The following is a 23,658-nucleotide window of genomic DNA, read 5'->3' as shown; positions in this document are numbered from 1 at the left end:
ATTCAATTTACACTAGAACATGGCCCAGTTCTCTTGACTAATTTCCAGGTCCTCAATCTTGCCCAGCTCCTGTAAATATTCTGTTTCCTGTCTTTCAATTTACCGATTTTGAAAAATTTAGAAAAAGCTGTCTACATTTTGACATGAGCTATTGAGGATCAGGGCTTGGTGGTTGGCAGGGGATGGTCAGAGCTCAGCAAAATATTGGGAGTGGGAAAATCCCAATCACTTCAGTGAGAAGAGGTTGTGTTTGGCAGAAGTGACAGAAGGTTTCCGGGGAAGCACTTTTTTCTGCTAGGCTTCCCAAGCTCTGAAAAACCTGGTTGCCAGAAATTGAAATTTAAATCACTGTGGGAGATAATGTAAGTATGATAATGCCTCGCCAAGGTGGGACACATGAACACCATGCAACCCACTGCCATAAAAATGGCGGCAAATGTGTACATGTAAGGTTGGCGACACATTCTGATTTTCAATGCTTAACCCCTCCCTGCGTCTTCTCCTACCTATTGGGTAGGTGCTGAATATCAAAGCCCATGAGCTCACTAAATCTCAGGTTGTCCATCTCACATGAGAGTGCAAATACCATAAAAACAATAAAATAAGTATACATTTCTACCACATGTTATCTGGTGTATTTATCTTGCCTGGATTGCCACTTATGTCCTACATATACATTAGGTTTGTTGCCATTTTTTTTGCCAAGAAACAAAAACACAATTAATTGAAAAAAGGTTTTGATCTGGGCTGTTGTCCCTTGGGGAGCATGGGTTCATGTGCCAGCTGCTTTCTCTTCTCTCTATATGAGTAGCTTTTTTAGGGATCAGGTGAGCTTTATTTGGTATTTTTGCACTGATTTCTTTTTTTGCCTGAATGAAATCAAAAATCAGACCATGGTCACTCAGCCTTGTAATGTGGATCAAAATGCCTCCTCCTCCCTAAATACCCGGAGGTTAAAGATTGGATAGGCTGGAGTTGTTTTCCTTGGAGCAGCGAAGGTTGAAAGGGGACCTGATAGAGGTGTATAAGATTATGAAGGACATAGATAGGGTGGATAGGAAGGCACTCTTTCCATTAGTAGAGGGGTCAATAACCTGGGGGCATAGATTTAAGGTAAGAGGTAGAAGGCTAAGAGGGGAGTTGAGGAGAAATTTTTTCACCCAGGGGGTGTTGGGAGTCTGGAACTCACTGTGTGAAAGGGTGGTGGAGTCAGAAACTCTCATAACATTTAAGAAGTATTCAGATATTCACTTGCGTTGCCGTAGCCTCCAGGGTTATGGGCCAAGTGCTAGAAAATGGGGTTAATGTAGTCAGATCTTTGTTGACCGGCGCGGACACAATGGGCTGAATAGCCTCCTTCTGTGCTGTAAACGTCTGAGTTAATTCACATTACTGATGCTGAAAAATGGAATGATGCTGGTTGCTGTCAGGAATCAAGAACTGGTGCAATTAATATTTGTACTTGACCCCCATGCTTTGGGAGAAAAACAAGCAAGTCCAGTGTCTATTTGTTACCAGGTTTTAAGGAACACTCTCTTTTTGAATCGGCTTATTTTAGAAAGTGTTTGAAGAAAAGCAATAAGCAAGCATAGAAAATAAACTGTGAAATCTAAGAGACATAATTAGTGCCGAGAACAGAATGAATAGTAATGTATTATTTTTGGAAAGTCAATTGGGTAGTGTTACTGAATTAATGATTCTAAGTTTGGGTGATCTGCTTGGAAGTTAATTTAATTAATGAGACAACATTGGAGTAAAGAGATGAATTTAATGCAAAACATCTCATGGACTAATTTGTATTTGGAATGGTCGATGGATGCGGGATGTGAAGACATCGGCCCAGATCTTCTGATCAGTAGTGATTATTGCTTACCTTTTAGTGCCCTTCCAGCTGGAATTTTCAAAACTGTCTGGAACATGAGCCCTCATGCGCAGTCTTGGAGAAGACTGGCAAAGAAGAGCAGCAGCTGCTGCATTTGGGTCCGTTTTTAAAGGTCTCAAGTCTTTCAGTGGGGTTTTTGTGAGTGAGAGTGGTTGAGTGAGAGAGTCGGTGGGTGAGTGGGTGAGTGAGTGAATGAGTGGGTGGTGGGATGAGGTGGGTCGGGTGAATCAGTGGGTAGATGGTCCGGGGTGGGCAACTGGGTCAGGGGGCGTGGGTAGTCGGGGAGGGGTGGGGGTGTGGGCAGTCAAGTCGGGGGTGTCTGGGCTGAAAACCACAAATGGCCAAAAGTGCAATTTTTCTCTGTATGGCACCAAAAGAGCCATCAATAAAATCTTTTTCATTGCCACATACAAGACTCCGATGATGAGGCCTATTAAAAATCATGCACTTCTTGAAAAACATGCCAGTTTTATTTCGTATACGGCATGGTTCACAGGCACTGTTAATCTAACAGATCCTCCTGAGGAAGTATTGATAGGTTACAGGCAAAGGAAGTTGACTTCCTTGCTCCTGCAGAGGCTCTGTATGCCAGCCTGTTGTAAATGGGGAGCTCATGCAACAAGATTTTTGTGGGCACTTGTCTGTGCATTTTACTCATACTGTATCAGGGCTTCAGTCTGCTGGGCAAGAAAAACCAATAGCCGTCTTCAAGTATTTATCCGAGACCATCTTGCCCACGCAATAAGTGCACTATCTTTGACGGCTGCTCTTCTATCTATCTATATTATTAAAGATTTTCACTGGGAATTTTCTTGGGGATGCTCCTGTACAGCTGCTGTAAGAAGGTTTGTAGTGGAGTTCCCCAGGGGTCGGTATTGGGACCCTTGCTTTTCCTGATGTACTTTATTGATCTAGATCTTGGGGTGCAGTGGACAATTTCAAACTTTGCGGATGATACGATGCTTGGGAGTGTTGTAAACTGTGAGGAGGACAGTGCTGAACTTCAAAAAGACAGACAAGTTGGTGGAGTGGGCAGATTGGTGGCAGATGAAGTTCAATGCAGAGAAGTGCGAGGTGATGCATTTTGGTAGGAAGAACATGGGCAGACATTATAAAATGAGGGGTGAAATTTTGAAGGGGGTGCAGGAGCAGAAAGACTTGGGTGTATATGTGCATAGGTCATTGAATGTGGCAGGACAGGTGGAGAGAGCAGTTAATAAACCATATAGTATCCTGGGCTTTATTAATAAGGGCATAGAGTGCAAGAGCAAGGAGGGTATGTATATAAGACACTGATTAGACCTCAGCTGGAGTATTGTGTACAGTTCTGGGCACCACATTACAGGAAGGATGTGAACACTTTGGAGAGATTGCAGAAGAGGTTTACAAGAATGGTTCCTGTGAGAAGAAACTTCAGTTACGAAGATAGATTGGAGAGGTTGGAACTGTTCTTGGAGAGGAGAAGGCTAAGAGGAGATTTGATAGAGGGGGCTGAACAGAGTAGATAGGGAGAAGCTGTTCCCGCTCGTAAAAGGATTGAGAACAAGAGAGCACAGATTTAAAGTGATTTGCAAAAGAAGCAAATGTGATGTGAGAAAAAACTTTTTCCACATGAGTGGTTTGGGTCTGGAATGCACTGCCTGGAAGTGTGGTGGAGGCAGGTTCAACTGAGGCAGTCAAGAGGGCATTGGATGATTATTTGAATAGAAACAACGTGCAGGAGTATGAGGAGAAGGCAGGGAAATGGCACTAGGTCATAATGCTCATTTGGAGAGCCGGTGCAGACACGATGGGCCGAATGGCCTCCTTTGGTGCTGTTAAAATTCTGCGATCCTGTGAACAGCAAAAGACCAGTGGATAACTGGTGACCTGCAGGAAGAGAATTTCCACCAAATTTAAGCAGGTAGAGTGGGAGCAGCCCACAGAACTTCCTGGCACTTGCATCTGTGTTCGGTGTCTTTTTATACCATCTGACCCACCAAAGTGGGAACCATGTACCTGCAAATCTTCTCCGTCAATGGTTATTTTGAATTCTGTGGCTGCCAGGCTATCAACAGCTACTCTCATATTATTCACCATGATCAATGCTGCATGCGTGACACTGTGATCTACTGGTGAGAGATCCTGATGCCCTTCTGGAGGCTAAGAGGAGATTCACTGCCAGGACAGGACAGTTCACCAACCCATTACAGAACCTACTTTTTTTCATTCCACTGAAATGAGATCAGGTGGGCTCTATAAAGAGCGGGTGATTCTGCTCCTGGTTGTGAAAACAAAAGAAGATCTGTTGCAAATTGGATTTAGTCGTGGCAACATCACCGTGGAATAAGACACATACTAAACTGATCAGAACTGATCAGTCAGTTGTGCGTTCGTATCAAAGAAAGGACATCCCCCAACCCCCTCATGGGGATGAGTTTTAATTTTCGTACCCCATTGCAGTGAGGGAGGCTGCCAGCATGTCAAGAACTTGGAATTTTCAGCAGGCAATGCCCTCAGAATAAGCCCTGTGAACAAACAACTTTCACTTAGGCCAGGAAGCAGCTGTCATATCTCAGTATTTAAACCTTTCTTGTCTATCAATTACACAGCCCTGTCAGCCCCGCTACCCTCTCAACTGGTTTTCCCTGGTGAGGTCCAAGAAGCCTGGAAATCTGTGTTCTCAAAGTCAGAATTCTTAGTTAAAACTGCAGATTCTGACCATTTAACATATTTAAATGTCAGTGCCGCCTGTCTCGCTAAAGAACATACCGGGGTTAAAGGAGGAAGTTGTTGGGACCTTGCCAGCAGTTTCTGGGGTTTTTAACCTGCTGCCTGCATAGACAACTGCCTTGGCAGGTTAAAAATTCCCCCTTCGTCTTTGGTCTTTTACTTGGCCTGGCCTTCATGAGCTGTGGGATAGGAACCTCTGACCAATCATTTCATACGAAGCGTCATCAGAAACCATTGTTGCAATGTAGGGAGATTTTAACTCTCCCACTTGGCATGAACGGTCTGGGTGGGCAGTTCTCATTAAGTGACTCTCTTTCCTGATCTGTTCCCCATGATTTCCCACTTTAATGCGACTAGTCTTAGTGATGGAAAAGATGCCCATGCGAATGAGGCTGGAGTCTGTTTCTTAAACACTAATTGTTATATATTGTTGTATTATCTGTAAATACGTGTAAAGAGCGGGGGATTAATTAGCGAGGGGCTAATTGTCACAAGTGTTTCGGGGGCCACATTTCACGGCTGCACAAGTTTGATTATAACAGAACCAGTTCAAACCAGTCATCCTTTGGTACAAGGCAACATGGCAAGCTAAAGATAAAGAGTTCTGATCATTCCAAGCTTAAAGTGTGATTATTACACTTTATTACAGGAAAAGACAACAAGGACACATAGCACTAATTGACATCCTTTGGCATTATGGACTCCAATGACATTTACCCAGGCCTGAGCAGGGAAGCCACAGCAACTTTTCCACTCTGCACAAGCAGATCTGCAAAAAGAGGAGGCCCTTCAGGTAAAAACAAAACTTCCCTTTGTGGGAGCTCCTCTGGGTCACACAAGGAAAGATGCACCCTCCCCCTGCTCTAAACTCTGCCTACTCCCCCTCCCACTTCCTGCATGACACCAAAAAGTGACGGCAAGATGGCCACAGTTCTCCCGGTCGTCAATGCCATTCCATTTCATCTCAAGGGATGTCCAACTAGTCTCATCGAAAACTAGCCCAACATTCACGCCTCCAGCCTCATGATTCAACAGGCCACGGTCTCTAAGAAAGTCAGCGGTGCCCTCTGTATGCGGTCGGTCTGGGAAGTGAGAGTCCACTCAACAACGAGAGTGATGGGAAAATTTACTTGAAGCAGTCGTCGCCACATAAGTAAGAAACTACAGCAGCCAGTGAGATGAGGACATGGTTAGAGACTTCCTCTTCCCATCCATGTTTTGTCCTTTGGCACTACCACTGAGGAGACACAACTGCCGCTAATCACTCAAGGCTGCTGAGCTGACCACACAATGGTCTTCCTTGAGGGAGAAGGGTAAGAAGCGCAAAAATCGTACACTTCCAATAAAGACATTATCATATCTCCCTGACATCACACAGGGGCATGGAAACTATCTTCAGTGAGGCTGACATCACATGAACATTAACCTCACAGAAGGCAACGATCACTGAGTGGGGAAATGGATAAAACTCAAAATAAGAGGATTCGAATGTACATAATTACACCTTCAGTTGACCTGGACATTCACATAAACATCAAATGTATCTACAAAAGTGCAACATTTTCACAGTGGTGGCACACCCATGACCCAAACGTGAACTCAATATTCCTTAATTTTCCTAACCCTACTACTACGCCTGGGTGCAGCCCCAGCATGTACAACAGAGGTGGAGGCAGCCTGCTGACTGCTACCTCCTGATGTCTGCGATGACCTTGGTGGACGTCCTCTGGTGGCCTGAGGCCTGGAGGGTCCCAGCCTGATAAAGGTCTCCTGCTCAGGGGCAGGTGCACCCTTGGTCTGAGCAGCTGGGGTGGATGGGGTCACAGGCAGAGGGAATTCTGAGCAGCTGGACATTCTTGGAGAGAGAGGAGGCCCCCGGGGTGTTCCGCTGACACCCATCCTCCCTGTGGGTGCCCAAGGACCCCTCCCTGACTCCTTGAGGAGATGGGTGCACCTGGAGGAAGGTCAAGGTGCCTCGTGCCCCTGTCAGCTACGTCTTGATGGTGCCCACCAGGGTGTGTGGCCATGGAATCCAGGGCTCAGCACAAATCAGGCAAGACCTGCTTGGTCAAGGTGTCCATGGTGGTCGGCAACCTTCCCATGGTGACCTCGAGGAGCTGGCAGATTGGCCCCATTGTATCAGAGAGAAGGTGGACAGATTCATCTATCCTTCGCTCTAGCCTGCTGAGTGACTGCTGAATCTCTGCCTGACGTTCTGCCATCTCCTGTTGTTGCATCTCCAGCATTTAGATGGCAGCCACTCGCCGAGGCTCCTTATCTGACTTGGACAGAGTGTGTCGCTGGTCTCCAGCAGCCCTCCCAGTGCCGGAGGCCTGGGCTGTCCCTGACTCCGACTGCTGCAGGGACGTGTCAGCGAAGTGTTCTCCAGTAGGTGAGCCCAAACCTAATCTGGAGTTATGCCCCACCAAGGTGTGTGTTTGCGCTGGTGGAAGGTATGGGTAAGTGCAGTGATGGTTCTTCCTCAGCTTCTTCTTCTGTGCTCTGGGGGCTCAGAATCATGGTGGGCTGCCTTGTGGGCTCAATCTGCTGGTACCTATAAGATAGGGATTCGAGTTTAAGTTGATAAGCAAGAGCATTCTAAGACTGCATGTCACTCACTGCGATTGTCAGGATGTGACGAATTGATGGAGGTGTGATTTGTACTAGGCTGCTGGGACAATCCTATCTCCCCTTCCCCACAGGAGCAATCCCTGTCCTGCCCAGTGATCTCAGCTGCAGCCTCCTTGAATTCACTAAGGGCAATTATGTCGGCCATGCCTCCCCAGGTCTGCGCTCTTTCCCTTCTGTTGTGGGCAAGCTTGCCATGGTTGAAGACAAAAGAAAGGCATGCGCTGAGAAGGGATGGACCATAGGTTGGGAAAGATGCATGCCCCCTGTGTGTAGTGAGCCCTCCCCAGGAAGGGCTGAGGAAGGATGAGCAGCATGATAGATGGGATGGTGATGATGTGAAAGTTTCCGTGAGACAATCAGTGGTGATATGTGTCCCCCACTAATGGTTGTGTGAGATCCCTGAAGAAAGCGTGTCTTTGATTACATGATGCCATGAGAAGAGTTTGATATTGGCGGGAGTTCAAGGATGACTTACCTTGGCGGAGTGAATCAGATCATTCATCCTCTTCCTGCACTGGATGGTGTTTTGGGTGCAGTTGCCAGCCATGCTGACATCTACTGCGATGGCCCCCCAGGCTGGACAGCTGAGGCTGGAATACTTTATGGAACCATCCCTGGGATATAGGACACCTCGGTGCGGCCGCACACTTCTAATCAAGGCCTTGAGGGCCTTGTGAGTGAAATGGGGCACTGTCTCCTTGAGGCTTGCAGCCTTTTTCTTTTGGCTCAATGACACCTGTGGTTCCCCTGAAGACAGGTGGGCTGGAGGGACTGAGATGTGTGTGTGCTTCAGTGGCATTTAAATATGGTACCCAGACCTTTGACCCCACCATATAACAGCAGGGCCGGCGAATCAGCTCCCGACTCGCCAGGTGACTTGGTCCGATACTCACCTGTGCATAATTAATGAGCTCCCAAGCGCAGAATCGGTTTCCCGACACGATTTCCCGCCATTCTGAGCAGCGGGATACACACAGTGAAACCCAGCTGCCACCACACTTAGTTTCAAAAACGTAAAATCCTGCCCTCTAAGTTACATACGAAACAGGAGCAGAAGTAGGCCATTCAATAAGATCATGGCTGATCTGTTTGTGTTTCGAGTTCTACATTCCCATCTACCCCTGATAATCTTGATTCCCTTACCTCACAAGAATCTATCTACTGCATGAGAAGAAGGTGCTGATTGGTTGGCAAGTATGCTCTCATTGGTAGAGGCAGGCCATGGGGAACACTCCAAGGAACAGTTAACTGCCTAGCTTCTGTTTAAATACAAAGCAGGCAAATCAACTCTGGTCAAGGCATTGCCATGGGGAATGAACCAGGGAATGGCTGTCCCTCAATCTTTTGTTTAATTGAAAAAGGCACAATGCGTGGACATGTTCTTTCTGTTCACAACGGACAGGGCCGTCTATGTGAATATATGTAGCTTCTATACTTTTGGTGCATATTTATGCTCGTAAATAGGTCAAAGCTGGGGAATGGAACATTGGCTGACAATATTTAATTTATTACCTGGAAAAGCTCAGTAGGTCTGGCAGCATCGGTGGAGAAGAAAAGAGTCGACATTTTGAGTCCACATGACCGTTCAACAGAACTGTTCTGTTGAAGGGTCATGTGGACTCGAAATGTCGACTCTTTACTTCTCCACCGATGCTGCCAGACCTGCTGAGTTTTTCCAGGTAATTCTGTTTTTGTTTTGGATTTCCAGCATCCGCAGTAGCTTTTTGTTAATATTTAATTTATTCTTGACTAATAGAAGCATTAACAAATTAGTTTTAAAAAGTACAACTGTTATCATCTCGGACCAATGAACAGGAAAACATGTTAGCAGAAAAGGTCTGGCTACAACTTAATGAAAAACAAACTTTAACACAAGTGTCTAATTGAATTTGACAATTCACATGATTTTTGCTTATCAATGCCCTACTCCACAATGACCCATATAAGAAAAATTAGCCTGTTAAAAGATTGTCTTCAAGGACACATAGCCCTCATTCCATTTACTATCAAAGATGTTGACACTATTTCTCAAGAGTTTGCTTCAACCTGCGAAAGTTATGGTGGTAGATCAGGGAAACCCACCTCTAGAGATGTACTACCGAGAGGCTTCTTTAGTTGAACAATGAACTTTATTTACAGAGCTGCTGGATTAGATGCAGGCCTCTAGGAAGGCTACAATACACACTCCAGACTAGGAAAACTCTAACCCTCACAAACTTCCCCATACCCGGTACTGATTGGCTGTTCTAACCACGTGACCCTTACTTTGTAAAACTGGCCTTAAAGCAACAATCACCACATCCCTCGCCCTTTAATTCCTTGTTCTACATTCCTTATTTGCACAAATTACTTTATAAAGGTGAAAAGAAAACAATATCAAAAATCTTAGAAACAATCTCGCTGGCACTTTGTCATGAATTCAGATTGTACCCCTTATACACATAGGTCCAGTAATTACAAATCAAGTCATTGAGGGGGTTTTCTGTTCCAAGTAGAGTGACATAATTCTATGGCTTTCCTACAGGATCAACACCATCAGGAACAGTGATAACGGGTACCTCTTTTCGCACAGGCAGTTCATCACTATTTAATTCAATGGAGACATCAGTTATGTCTATAACAGGTCGATCAGGTACTTCGGTACTTAAGGGTTCAATAACATTCCTTGGTGGCAACTCTTTTGGAAGCACCTCCCTGCTCCTCAGGTGATCCACATGTTTACGAATGATCTTGCCTTCCACGTCTACTTGGTGTAAAAGGAGTCAGGTCTCACAGACGATAATTCCTGGGATTCAGCTTGGAACGCTACTGAAGTTTCTTACAGATATGGCTTCATCTACTATAAATTTCCAGGCTCTACTACGCAAATTGTGGCTTGTTTTCTGATTACCTTGGTTCTTCTCTACCCTCCCTGGAAAATTTGGAAATACGAGGCTCAGTCTTGTTCTGAGACGATGCTTCAGAAGCAGTTTTGATGGTGGAACTCCTGTTGTTGCATGTGGAGTCGTACAGTAGCTAAGAAGGAAGAGTGAGATTTTGGTTTCAAAGGTTCATCCCAACAATTTTTTTAGTCCTGACTTGAAAATTTGGACGGCTCTCTCGGCTAGTCCGTTTGGTGCTGGACAGTAAGGCGCGGGTTGGACATGTTTAATGCCGTTTAGACTGGTGAAGTTTTGAAATTCAGCACCTGCAAGTACCCCTCCATTGTCTGATATGATGGGCCGAGTTATCCGGTCGGTGAGAGGGGGCGGGGCCTGCTCACCGGCACGTAAAATGATGCGCGGTGACGTCGGGCGGGCATCCCGACGTCATTTAGATTTTCAGTTCGGTGGGTGCACAGCCAAGACTCGGCTGCGCGCCTGCCAAACTGTCAAAGGCCTATTAAGGCCATTTAAAACCTAATTAACTCAATTAAATTAACTGCCTGTCCAACCTTAAGGTTGGGGGGCAAGTGAAGAGCCCAGGCGGCCTTCACACTTTTCATGAAACCTCATCCACGGGCGGGTTGAGGTTTCATGAAGTGTTTTAAAATCTAATAACATTTTTTACATTAATTCTTTGACATGTCCCAGCTCATGTGACAGTGTCACATGAGGGGACATGTTTTAAAAGTTTTTTTCTCCTTTATTTAAATTTACACATGTCAAACTAATCTTCCCTGAGGCACCCCCATGCCTCACGGAGATTTCTGCACTCTTCCGCGTGCATGCGTGAAACAGCACAGGAAACTACCCTGGGAAACCCCCGCCCCGCCCGCACGGGGAGCGCTCAGCGCTGCCGGGCAAGCGTCACGCTGGGCGGACCTTAATCGGCCCGCCCACGTAAAATGGCGGCGCGGCCCCAATCACCCCCTCGCAACCGCACCCCCGCCCCCGACCGGGGGAAAACTTTTCCCAATAGCTTGGGAAAATCAGTGAGTCAAAAAATATTGGCGTAACCTTTTGATGGTTAGCATGTGACCTCACCTCAAGATTTCACCTCAAAAATCTCCGTCCATTTTGTGTGTGCGTCAATTATGAGCAAAGACATTGTCCCTGGGAATGGGCCCAGGTAGTCTATGTGGATCTGCACCCAAGGTTGACATTGTCCCTGGGAATAGACTCGAGTGGTCTATATGGATCCCCACGCATGGTCGACATTGTCTTTGGGAATGGGCCCAGGTGGTCCATATGGATCCGCACCCATGGTCGACCAGGCCATTCCCAAGGGTGTAGTGGGGTTGCGGTTGGCAATTTTTGTTGCAATTGGCACTGTTGACAGTGCCTGATTAACTTCTCGATTTCTGCATCTATACCAGGCTGCCACATGTAACTACTGGCAAACATTTTCATTTTAGAAATGCTAGGACGAGTGTTGTGTCATTAGGTTAGGAGCAGTTCTCTGCCTGGTACAGGAAAGACTACCCTTGCTCCTACTGTATGATGCCATCCTGACAACTCAATTCGTATTTGTGGGTAAAAAATGGTTTCAGTTCCTCAGAGACTGGCTCATTTAACCGTCCCGTAAGTATCTGGCTTCTCACTTTGGGCAGAAGCAGAGCTCAGTTGGTTCAGTTCCTGATCTGTTTCACGCATAAGGGCGATGTGTCTAAAAAATTCAATGCAAGGACGATTTTTACACGAGATGCTTTCTTACAAGGGTACGTGGCTAAGGGCATCCGTGTTTGCCATGTGTATCCCAGGTCGGTGTTTGGAAGTGTATTCATAGGCGGACAGAGTTAATGCCCGTTGCTGAATTCTTGTCGAGGCTATCAGCAGGATAGCCTTGGTCTTCTTTGAAAAGGCCTGTCATGAAGGCATAATAATTTTCATAATATTTTTCTGGTTTATTGTAAAGTAGGTTTATGGGCGATTGTGTTGTTCCGTCTCTGTGTGATTTAATTACATTTTGTAGCCAAGCAGACTGCAAGTTGTAGTTGTTGAAAGAAGTGTCTTTAATATGCTAACGAGTAAACGTGGTTGGGGTCTTTGCGTGTAATATGTAAAGGGAATTTGCATCTTTAGATAGATGAAAGGGGGATTTGAATTTCAAAGAGGTTAATGAGAATGGTAGTAACATGAAAAGATTTATATTATAAGAAAGGTAAAGTTCCAAAGACATAGGGAATCAATGGAATTTACATCTTAAAAAGGGTAAAACATATATAAAGGAGACTGAGGCTATGTGTCAGGAGAAGGCATTCTAAGATCTAACACAAGTGTGAAAAGCTTCCAGCCTCTGTACATCAAGTTGCTGTCTACAGGAACCGAAGCTGAGAAAATTCACTTTGAATCCGACTAGCCAGTGTTGCTTTACCTGGGTCTGTTTAAATGTATTTGTTTTTATTGTTGCCTTAATGGAGGTGTAACTGGGAGTCAGATTAATTAGGGGATTTAGGAGTTATTATAGTAGTAATTTGTAGACCTATGTATGTGCTTAAAATCTTTTATTAATAATTGTTTAATTTAGTTTTGTAAAAAAATCTCTAAGTCTGGGTGGACTTATTACAACTGAATTCAAGGCACGCATTTCAAAATAAAATACAAATTGCAAAACAGTTGTGGCAGTTGTTTCAAGCTTCCCTCTGGGATTTGAGCAGCTTGGTATTTACCATCCACTGTACCATAACAGGCCCCAAAGCGGTTTATGATCAGAGATGATAGTAAAGTGTCTGCCATGTAAGCATTGGTGGAATTTTTTAGCTCCGAAGACTATTGACAATCTCGATTGTGAATAACCTTTTTCGGCCATTGAGAGGGTTCTTGATACGTAACCTATTGGCCTCTCAGAGCCGTCGTTCATTTCATGGGATGATACTGTACCAATGCCATATGGAGAGGCATCGCAGGTCAACATCAATTCTTTAGATGGGTCGAAGTGCACTAACAAGGTTGAGGAGTGCAGCAGTTGTTTTACTCTTTTGAAGGTTGCCTCCTGTAGAGCCTTCCAGGACCATATTTGGTGTTTCTTCAGCAATATGTGCAAGGGGGTTAATACAATCGATAAGTGGGGAAAAATTGCCTGTATTAGTTTACCATCCCTAAAAATGATTTGAGCTCAGTGATATTTGTTGGGGAAGGCGCCTCCTTTATCGTCTTAACTTTTTCTTCCACGGGATGTAATCCTTGGGCGTCTACACGGTGCCCCAGATAGGTAACCTCGGTGGCTTGGAAAGTGCATTTCGCCTTTTTTAGGTGGACTCCAGCTTCCAAAAATCATTCTAATACCCCCTCTAAATTTGCTAACTGCTCAGCCTCTGTCAATCCAGTTATTAGGACACTGTCAACCCGTGGTAATTCCCGTAGCAAACTCTCCACCATCCTTTGAAATATTGCATATGCTGAAGACACTCCAAAAGGGAGGCGCTGGAATAGGCCTTTATGTGTGTTTATTGTAACATAACCCCGGGATATGTTACCTAACTCGAGGTGTGGCTCATATCCAACTTAGTGTAGGATTGACCTCCTGCCAGCTTTGTGTACAAGTCTTCAATTGGATATTTATCCAACTTGGCGACCTGATTAACTGTTAGCTTATAATCGCCGCAAATACGGACAGTCTGATCCGGTTCCAGTATGGGGACGATAGGTGCTGCCCATTCCAAAAATTGAAGCAGCTGTGTGATGCCTAATTCCTCCAACCTGCTTAACTCAGCATCCACTTTTTCTTTTAAGGCGCATAGTACCGGTCTTGCCTTAAAAAAAATTGGGGAGTTGCCTCTGGATCAACATAAATCCTGACTTGCAAGCCTTTGATTTTTCCTAATTCTTTGCGAAAGATGCTGTTTTTTTTAAACAATTCTAGCAGTCCTCCTGCCTGCACTTGAAAAATTTCAGGCCAATTTAGCTTGATTCCTTTTAGCCAATCATGGCCCAGAAGGCTTGGCCCTTCCCCAGTCACTATTATTACTGGGAGCTGGGCTGACTGCTGCCCATAGCTCACAGGTACCATGGCGGTGCCTTTTCCCATGTAAGTCTTCAACTGGGCAGAAGTTCTTTCCAGACTCAAGGGTTGGGTACCTTCTCTCAGGCACTGTAATGTGTGCTCACCCATCACTGTGGCTGACGCCGCTGTATCCACCTCCATAACTAGAGGCTTCCCATTTATGTGGATCGTGACAGTAATAGGGTCGGCCTTGACTGCTTTAAGATTAAAAAAAGAGTGAATGTCAGAATCAGTTATTTCAGGCTCCTTCACATTATGCACTTCTAACATTTTTGCTGGCTGGTTACTTGGCAGTCTGGACTTAGCTCTGCACTGCCTTATCAAATGTCCTCTTTTGCAACAGTAATAGCACTCAGCCTGCTTAAATCTACATGTTTCAGGAGTGTGGTTACCCCCACATCAGTAATGTTTCAATTTCAGATTCGCTGTCTGATTGCCTCTGGTGTATTTTTTTTGATTTCTGGGTGATTGGGAACGATTCCCACTTTGCAGCTGCTTCTGCGGTTTTGGTGCCACACCTGGCTGCAGGTTCCTGCCCTAACTGGTAAAACGACGCCATTTTGCAAGCTCTGTAGCACCTGTGAATCTTTTTCAGTGCTTTCCATGGCCAGCGCTATCTCCATTGCTCACTTAAAATTTATATCGACTCCTGCCAGAAATCGATGCTGAATGGCATCATTGCGCACACCATAAACTAACCAATCCCATGGCATGTCATTCAAGGTCGCTCCGAAATCACAATGCTCTGACAATTGCTTAAACTTAGCAAAATAAGTCGCGATCGATTCACCTGGGGCCCCCACCCTTGTAATAAATTTGAATCTTTGCATAATGACTGATGGTTTGGGCTGAAAATGGCCCTTCACTAAATCCACGAGTTCACTGAATGATTTGGAGTTAGGCACGCTTAGGCCTGTGAGACTACGAATAAGGTTGTAGGTTTGACTCCCACAGAGGCTCAAGAGAATTGCTTTGCGCTTTGCATCCTCCCCTATTTTGTTGGCCTGGAAATAAAACCCAAGGCGCTCGACATGTTGAGTCCAGTCCTCCGTGGAGAAGTCAAATGGGTCAATCCTCCCAAAGAGAGGCATTTTGGCGAGTATACATTTTCCTTCTTTAAAACGGAATACTCACAGTTGTAGGGCGAGGGGCAGCACCAGGATCATTTCTCCTTGTCGTCAGATGTAGAGATGTACTATCGAGAGGCTTCTTTAGTTGAACAACGAACTTTATTTACAGGGCTGTTGGATTAGTTGCAGGCCTCTAGTAAGGCTACAAAACACAATCTAGACCAGGACTCTGCCCCTTATAAGCCTCCCCATGCTCAGTGCTGATTGGCTGTTCTGATCATGTAACCCTTACGCAGTAAGGCTGGCCTTAAAGCAACAATCACCACACCACCCACAACCCTCCACCCACCCCCCCACCTCCCTGCTGCCGACCCATGGAAATATTACCCATATGTGTACATTCCACCATATATATACCACTTCATAACATACGTTTTCATGGCAGTGATCCAATCAAAGGGTTCAAAAGAAGTAATCAACCATGAGATTGAAGTTTGAATGGTTTTCATTTGTCATTTTAAGCCACAGATTTGAATACTGCCTAATGCTTCAGCTGCAGGCAGAAGCAGGGAAATGAAACTTTTAAAAAATAAATTGTTTAAATCAAGCATTTTGACAGCAAACACTAGATAGTACAATAGAAAGATCATGCCGTGACAGAAGTAACTTTAGTAACTGTGCTGCTATCTCTAAACTTCAAAAAATGCATCAGACCAAATTCCAAATAACAAATCGTTGAGCACTCTGCTCACCCTTTGTTTGTTTTATCTTCTCTCCTATTATAACACCTGGTTTCATTGTTATGATATATTCTCATTGTCTTTATTGATTCATTTACTGGCACTCCTGCAGGAATTTTAGATTTGTGAAATAAGACACACAATATTACAATGTCACTTTTGACAGCAAATTGCATTTTGTATATTGCAAATGATTACACTAGAGACTGTTTTTCATCTCCATGCATTGAGGAGCAATTGAATAAAACACAGAATCATAGAAAGCACAAGATGGGGTCTATTTGGCTGGTAGTGCTTGTGCTGGCTCTTTGAAAGAACTGCCTGATTTAGTCCCACACCTCAGCTTTTTCCACATTAGTTTGCAAATTAGTTCTCTTCAAGTACACGTACAAGTGCATTTTGAAAGTTCCTAAGAAATCTGATTCTATCAGTCTTTCTACTTATGCTGCCTCTCCATGCTGTTCCTCCCAGAGTGCATTACTTTGCACTTCAACAACAACAAAGTATATTTATATAGCATCTTTAACATAATGAAACATCCCAAGGCACTTCACAGAAGCATTATAAACAAGGAATGGCACTGAGCTGCATAAAGAGATATTGAGCTGACTAATACTGTATGATGCCTAGTTCCTCCAAACTGTTTAACTCAGCACCTACTTTTTCCTTTAAGGCATATGGTCTTGCCTTACAAAAATCAGGGAATTGCCTCTGGATCAACATAAATCTTGGCTTGCAAGCCTTTGATTTTTCCTAATTCTTTACGAAAGACGCTGTCATTTTTTTTTAAACAATTTGAGCAGTCCTCCTGCCCGCACTTCAAACATTTCGGACCAATTTAACTTGATTCCTATTAGCCAATCATGGCCCAGAAGGCTTGGCCCTTCCCCAGTCACTATTATTACTGGGAGCTGGGCTGACTGCTGCCCATAGCTCACAGGTACCATGGCGGCGCCTTTTACTTTTATGACTTCTCCTGTGTAAGTCTTCAACTGGGCAGAAGTTCTCTCCAGGCTCAAGGGTTGGGTACCTTCTCTCAGGTACTGAAATGTACGCTCACCCATCACTGTGGCTGGTTCCCCTTCCATAACTAGAGGCTTGATTGAAGGCATGCCCGCCAATGGTGTTACAATTCAATTGGGAGGTGCACAAGAGGCCAGGCTTAGAGGAGAGCAGATAGTTCAGAGGGTTGTGGGGGCTGGAGGAGATTACAAAGAAAGGGAGGGATGAGACCATGGAGGGATTTAAGAACTCATCCACATTAACTTGCTGATGTTATGTGTCTGCCCATTTCACTAGTCTGTCTTTGTCCCCTTAAGTCTTCAGCTATCATGCTCACTATTTATTGCAGTGCCAGGTTTTGCTTCATCTGCAAACTTCAAAATTGTACTCTCCATACTCAAGTCCAGGTCATTTATTTATAACAAGCTAATAATATGCAAATACTTTTACACTCAAACAACTAAATTTAATTAACATTTAGAAGCATTTGCACTGTATTGAGTATTATAATTTATTTAAAAGGTTCATGCTTTGCCATCTTCACATCTTACAAACCCATTTAATTATTACAGGAAATTACTTACCATAGATTCACAAGAAAAGGGTGCTCAAGTCGTTGCATTATCTGCAGTTCTCTGAAAACATTGCGCACTTCATCACGCTCAATGCATTTTTGTTTGTTCATGTACTTCATAGCATACATTTTCTTTGTATCTCTCTTCTGGACAATGCATACCTAGTCAATGTACAGGAAACCAATTGAATAAATTAACATTGCATAAAGAAGTCAAGCAGTTTTCAACAGCATTTGCATTTATTTAAAAGAAAACATTGGCTACCAAGCCATGCATGTACTGTAAAATTGATTTAAGTTTGTTGCAACGGTAAATCAGTTTCACTCATATGTAAGAGATCTTGATCAGGCATGTGGAAAAGAGAAAGTGTCGGGTGCATTTATCATACACGCCAACCATCAGCTTTTTAGACCCCATAAGAAATGTCCAGTCCTCTACTTGGCTTAGGCTCTTCTCTCCTTCCTACACGTAAAACGTCCCTGACGACCACACCCCATGAGCAAATTTTTTAAAAATTCCCTTCGCCCATAGCTATTCTTGGAACTGGCAGGCAGCCTCTGATTTAATTGAGTTTGGCCTGCCTTAAGTTGTCCAGTTGCCTCTTTCCACAAATTTCAGGCGGGCAGCTGACAAGCAAGACATAAATAAGGTCCAGGAGTTAAAATAACCTGAGCCTTAAACTGATGATGTCAGGCAGATTTCACACTCACATCAACCAGCACATCAATCATGCTCCAAGTTAAAATCATTGCCATGGCCTGCCCAGTCTTGTTCAAATACGTTTTAAATTATAGGGTTGTGATGTGGCCCATGCATAATCACATCAAGACATCAACAAATGTAAATATTTTCTTTTCAAGAAATTTGCAACATAACGTTGCTGGTTCTCATGTCTACCTGCTCATTCTACAAAGCATCCAGATAAAATTGGCTCTCATACAGTATCTGTCCTATTGCATGGTCTTCGACTATTACTCTGAAAGGCCATCACTGGGATCACCAGGAAAATGTTGGAGATCTCATTCCGTTGGGCCCTCCCCATTTCTGGGCATCCCCTTCATGGGTTTTAGTGGGCAAAGCTTCTTTGCACTTCTTACATGGCAAAGGATGGGCAGCAGGCAGGACCAGTTTGGGGGAACTCTCTAAACCAGAAGCTCCTGCTCCTGGTCCTAAGTTGGGACCCAACATTTGCTCGGCAGTCAGTGGGCAGAATTTTAAATCTCCAGGGAAGGCAGGGCTGGAGATAGGCGAGACCTCAATTTCCTGTCGTCAGCCAGCATGCCGGTTTGCTGGTATGTTCCTGCCTCTAGGCAACTTTGTAACATGCCAGTTTGGACATGGATGGGCATTGAAGGCTACCTGCCTACTTGCAGCAGATAGCCTATTAAAACAATTAAAGGACCAATTAAGGTAAATGTTCTGAGGCTGAGGGGTTGTCCTCCACAGGAGCGATCTGTCAACTATGGCAAGTTATATTTGAACCTTTACTATAAAGGCTTCAGAGGCACCTCCACCTTGAAGCACCTTCTCTCTCCCCCCTACTTTAGCAGCTCCCACCACTGATGACGGGGTTGCCGATTGTTCAGGGCTGGAAGGCCTCCTATTGGCCCTCCATCTTCAGGTGCCTGACCGCCATCCTTAATTGGATGGCACACATGTATGTATGGACCTATGAAAATTAGCATGTTATTTAAATTGAGAGAGATTGCAGAACTATCCAGTACAAAGGGATCTGAGTGTCCTGATACATGAATCACAAAAAGTTAGTATGCAGGTAGAACAAGTGATAGGGAAAGCAAGTGGAATGTGTTATTTATGGTAAGGGAAATGAAGTATAAAAGTAGGGAAATTTTGCTACAGTTGTACAGGGCATTGGTGAGAGCGCTTCTGGAGTGCTGTGCACAGCTTTGGTCTCCTTATTTAGGGAAGGATATAATTGCATTAGAAGCAGTGCTGAGAATGTTTACTTAGCTGATTCCTGGGAGGAGGAGTTTATCCAACTAGGAAAGGTTGGACATGTTAGGCCTATATCCTTTAGAGTTCAGAAGAATGAGAGGCGATCTCATTGAAACATGTAAGATCCTGAGGGGGCATGACATGGTGGATGTTGAAAGGACTTTTCTCCTTGTGGGAGAGACTAGAACCAGGGGACACAATTTAAAAATAAGGGATCTTCCATTTAAGACAGAGATGAGGAGAATTTTTTTCTCTCAGATGGTCATCAGTCTGTAGAATTCTCTTCCCCAGAGAGTGGTGGAGACTGGGTCATTAAATGTTTTTAAGGTTGAGTTAGATTCTTGACTGACAAGGGAGTCAATGAAATTAGGAAATAGACAGGAAAGGAAGTGATGTGAGGGCTAACTTTTTACAGTGAAATTGCTGTTGTTGCTATATTAATTCTGCTTTCCTTCAGTGACCTTTATGTCAAAACGTGGTATTTCCAAGTTCAAAAATAAGGCAATTAACGATGTAGAAAAAGCAGAGCGTTCTGTATGGAGATGAGGATCAGTTATTGTTGAAGAACTGCTGACGAGTAAACCACATGGCAAATTACTGGTGAGGAAATACTGTAAATTTCACATAAACTCACTGGGAATCGCATCAGCCAATTTTGACTAACCTCCCAAGCTGAAAGCCTAAATAAACAAATTGAATTCACCCTCCATGGAACAGTAAAAGCACTCTTTGAAGAGTACTTTGGCATTTCACACTTTCAATGACTGATATTTAATTACAATAAAGGAAATGGTGTGTTGACATGAATGGCTTTGTATATTTTGCATAAGGTAGAGGCAAAATATCAATTAACACATAAGGTAAGTAAACACTTTACCATTTGATAAGTATCAATTAGAATTGGCTTCAAAAACTCCTGAGATATGCACTGCAATCATTAATAATGTTACCCTAAAATTACAGTTAAATTGAGGCGTGCTAAATATGGCAAAAGCAACATTGGTAGTGAGTTATTGACTGTATTGCTTAATCAGCGCACTGTATTCACAAGATTAAATACCAATTTATTTCAGTGACCCTGTGCTTTCATAAAGAGTATTATTCTAAATTGTCAATATGTCCTCTGCCTTCCAGGCTGCTAGGTCAAAAATCCACAGCACATCAGCTGCACTTTCATAATAACTTAGACTTATATAGTGGGGGGTGGAGGGGCTAGGCGGTTGGGGGTTGGGGTTGTTGGGGGGTGAGCCCTCCTTTATGACCACTTCATGGCCCATTGTAGGGGCCACGGTTGCCTGGTGGCTACAGTGCTGCCGCTGTAGAGTGCACCCACCTTTCACCAGGGAGCATGTGTAGTAAATAAAAAAAACTCACCTGACCTCAGCATGGAGGTACCCTCTTCTTCTTCCTGCAGCCTCAGGTGTGGCCACCTTTATTGGTGGCGCTGTTGAGCTGCCAGCCAGCTGATTATAGGGCTGACAGTTCTGGGATGCAAGCTGTTATTCCTCAATTGGATGACAGTCCCAGTGGTGGCCTCCTAATTGGCCGCCATCGGTAAAATGCTGTCCAGGGTCCTGGTGACCACCTACTTGAGTTCAAGTTCCGCTTTCAATCCCTTTGATAAAATTCCAGCCCCAGGGAAGGCTTTTCTGCAGAAGCCAAATCTAACAGTAAGTGGACTGTCAGAGCAGAGCTAGGACATTAAAAATTGTAAATAGGCTTTAAATAGAGGATCAGAATGGAGAAGTAAATATTTTGAAGGATCAAATCCTCAAGGCAAGATTTAGGATTTTAGTACAAAAGAGATGAGGTCCCAGACAAGCTGAAATGGTTTAAAATAAATAAATCCCTTGTTCAGAAGGTATTTAACCCAAACTATTTATTATCTCAGAATGGTTATTCCATCATGAGAGTTAATGGATATTGGAAAAGTGCCAAAAGATTGGCAACAGGGTAATAGGTACCATGTCCAAAAAGTGAGAAGTCCAACAAACTTATAAATGCTATTGTATTTCTATGAAAAATTATGGACCAGATTTTGTTGCAAAAATTAATGGCATCTGAATAGCACATACCTGTCATTAAGCATGAATCAGCTAGCAAATCGTAGCGAGGATGAGATACCCCCTGAAATGCAAATTTCTACTTGTTGCTGAGACAGTTTGCATTGTGCTGTCATTAGCTTTGCCAAAATGACATCTCACCCTGGTCCTTCCTGTGATTTTCACGAACGTGTTGCATCTCAAATTGACAAGCTAATAAATTCATAAGTTAAGGCTGGTAATTCTTCCCAATGCTGGGTTCCTCAATCTGGCATTGAATAAGGCCCCCCCGTCCTGCCCACCTCCGGTGTGCTTGTTGTGCATGCCACGTGGTGAACCCCATGTCTACTGTGAGATTAAAACGAGCGATGGCAGGATGAGACTCTCAAGTAGCCATTGACTGGCCACTTAAGGCCCTCAGCTGGCGGTGAGATGGGAAGGCTGTCCACAGACTTAACTGGGATGGAAGCAGGAAGGTAGCCAGGTCCCCACCCAACACCCTTCCACCTGATTAAATGCCTCTCCTGCCACCAAACTTGCCATGAAGGAGGACACAAGTTTCCACCCATTATTTTTATGATGGGTTTTCTCCTGGGCCTATCATTTCAGCTGGAACATGAGGAGCAGCAGCAGCAAGGAGGGACTACATAGGCTGAGCGATGGGACAATGGGACAAAGGATGGGAGAGTGCATGAGGCTTTAGCACATGTTCATATTCAAGAACCTGATTTAATTCACAAATCTGTCTGGCGAGCAGTGTGGGAGGCACCTCCACTTCATGACGTAGGCTGCCACTGAGTTGCAGTACCAACTGAAGTCCTGCACCAGGACAGGGACAAGGACCAAGGATGGCAAGTTGGTGATGACCCTTACTTTCTCTTCCATAGTCAGCCCAGGATGCAACAAGTAATGTAAGCAACATTATGCAGCCTGCATGCTGCTTTAGTAATGTCACTGAAGTGCTGTACAATTCAAAAGGAATCAGCTCACCTCGTTTATCTTGGAGGCCATGAATCAAGATGAAAGAACTGTTCTGGGACAGCAGGCTTCACATAGGTACACGTTATTGTAGATTGCACACACATTAACGTGCAAGCTCCATGTTAACCCCAGGGATATATGGGAACAGGGAATCTGCAGCCTGTTGTGTTCTTGTCTTTATCACAAACATACCAATTATACAATGAGGACTGGTAAAGAATAATGTAGGTTCTTAATTTGAAGATAAGGCTATGGACATATAATAGTAACTGGGAGGTTATGTAGACACATCTGACCTGTAGGACTGCTGCTCTGTTCTATCTACAGAGTACATGAGATTATGCAATTTAAGATACACCCTTAAAGATACATGCACATCAAAACACAGCCTTTTCAGTGCAATTCCACTATAACACTGTAACTCATAAATGAGGTCCTGGCCTCATATCAGGGATTCAGTAAAGAACTAAGCCTCATACAGCAATGTAGGAGGCTTGAGGGACTCCCCGTGTGAGGAGGTCACAAGTCACCAGTTGTTAGAAGCACCTGATAGATCATTGGCAGTGGCATGCTTGGTCAGAGTGGGCTGCAAATTGGCAGTATTCCACTAGGGCATAGAGGTCATCATCATGGTCTGGACCCACAAAAGAAAAATCTGCATTTAGCTGCTTCTGCTCATTTCCAAATTCCCCGCATTTCTAATTTTCCTACCATGGAAAGTAATGAAAGCCTTGCTGCAGCACAATGTTTTCTGATTGCAACAGTCTAATTGCACAGAACCATTTCCTCAGCTTTTTGTTCACTTTTAGTCCTTTCAATATCAATTTGACTCTTTGGTTGTTTGATCCATTTTTCATTTTCTTTCACCTGAACTATTACGGGATCTGAATTCAGTTTTCCTCAGTAGTTAGTGAACTATGCAATATTTTCTCATTCTACCCTCAGCCCTAAATCCACTTGCTTTCCATTATTTGTTATCTATTCAATAGGGAAGATGATGAGATTTAGGGGGTGAAAGAGAAGAGCAGACTCGTCATAAGAATTACTAAAATAGTGTAATTTACTCAATCTCTGTAATTCTGAGCCAATGCAAGTAGAGAGGAGATAGTCTTTGCATTACAAAGAGAGCAACTTATATTTTTC

At 44.1% G+C, this 23,658-nt stretch overlaps 1 protein-coding gene across 1 annotated transcript in view; it reads right to left on the bottom strand.

Moving 5' to 3' along the window:
• LOC144677927 (serine/threonine-protein kinase 32B-like) overlaps window positions 1-23,658 on the bottom strand; it is a 368,461-nt gene that overhangs the window by 203,833 nt on the left and 140,970 nt on the right. The window contains exon 3 of the mRNA XM_078537920.1: window positions 17,546-17,697. Within this exon, the coding sequence (XP_078394046.1) occupies window positions 17,546-17,697 (152 nt within the window). The remainder of the gene's footprint in view (window positions 1-17,545; window positions 17,698-23,658) is intronic.

The sequence above is a fragment of the Cetorhinus maximus genome, chromosome 1 (assembly GCF_964194155.1).
Source record: "Cetorhinus maximus chromosome 1, sCetMax3.hap1.1, whole genome shotgun sequence".
NCBI classification, from domain to species: Eukaryota; Metazoa; Chordata; class Chondrichthyes; order Lamniformes; family Cetorhinidae; genus Cetorhinus; species Cetorhinus maximus.
This window is presented reverse-complemented; position numbering and strand designations above follow the sequence as displayed.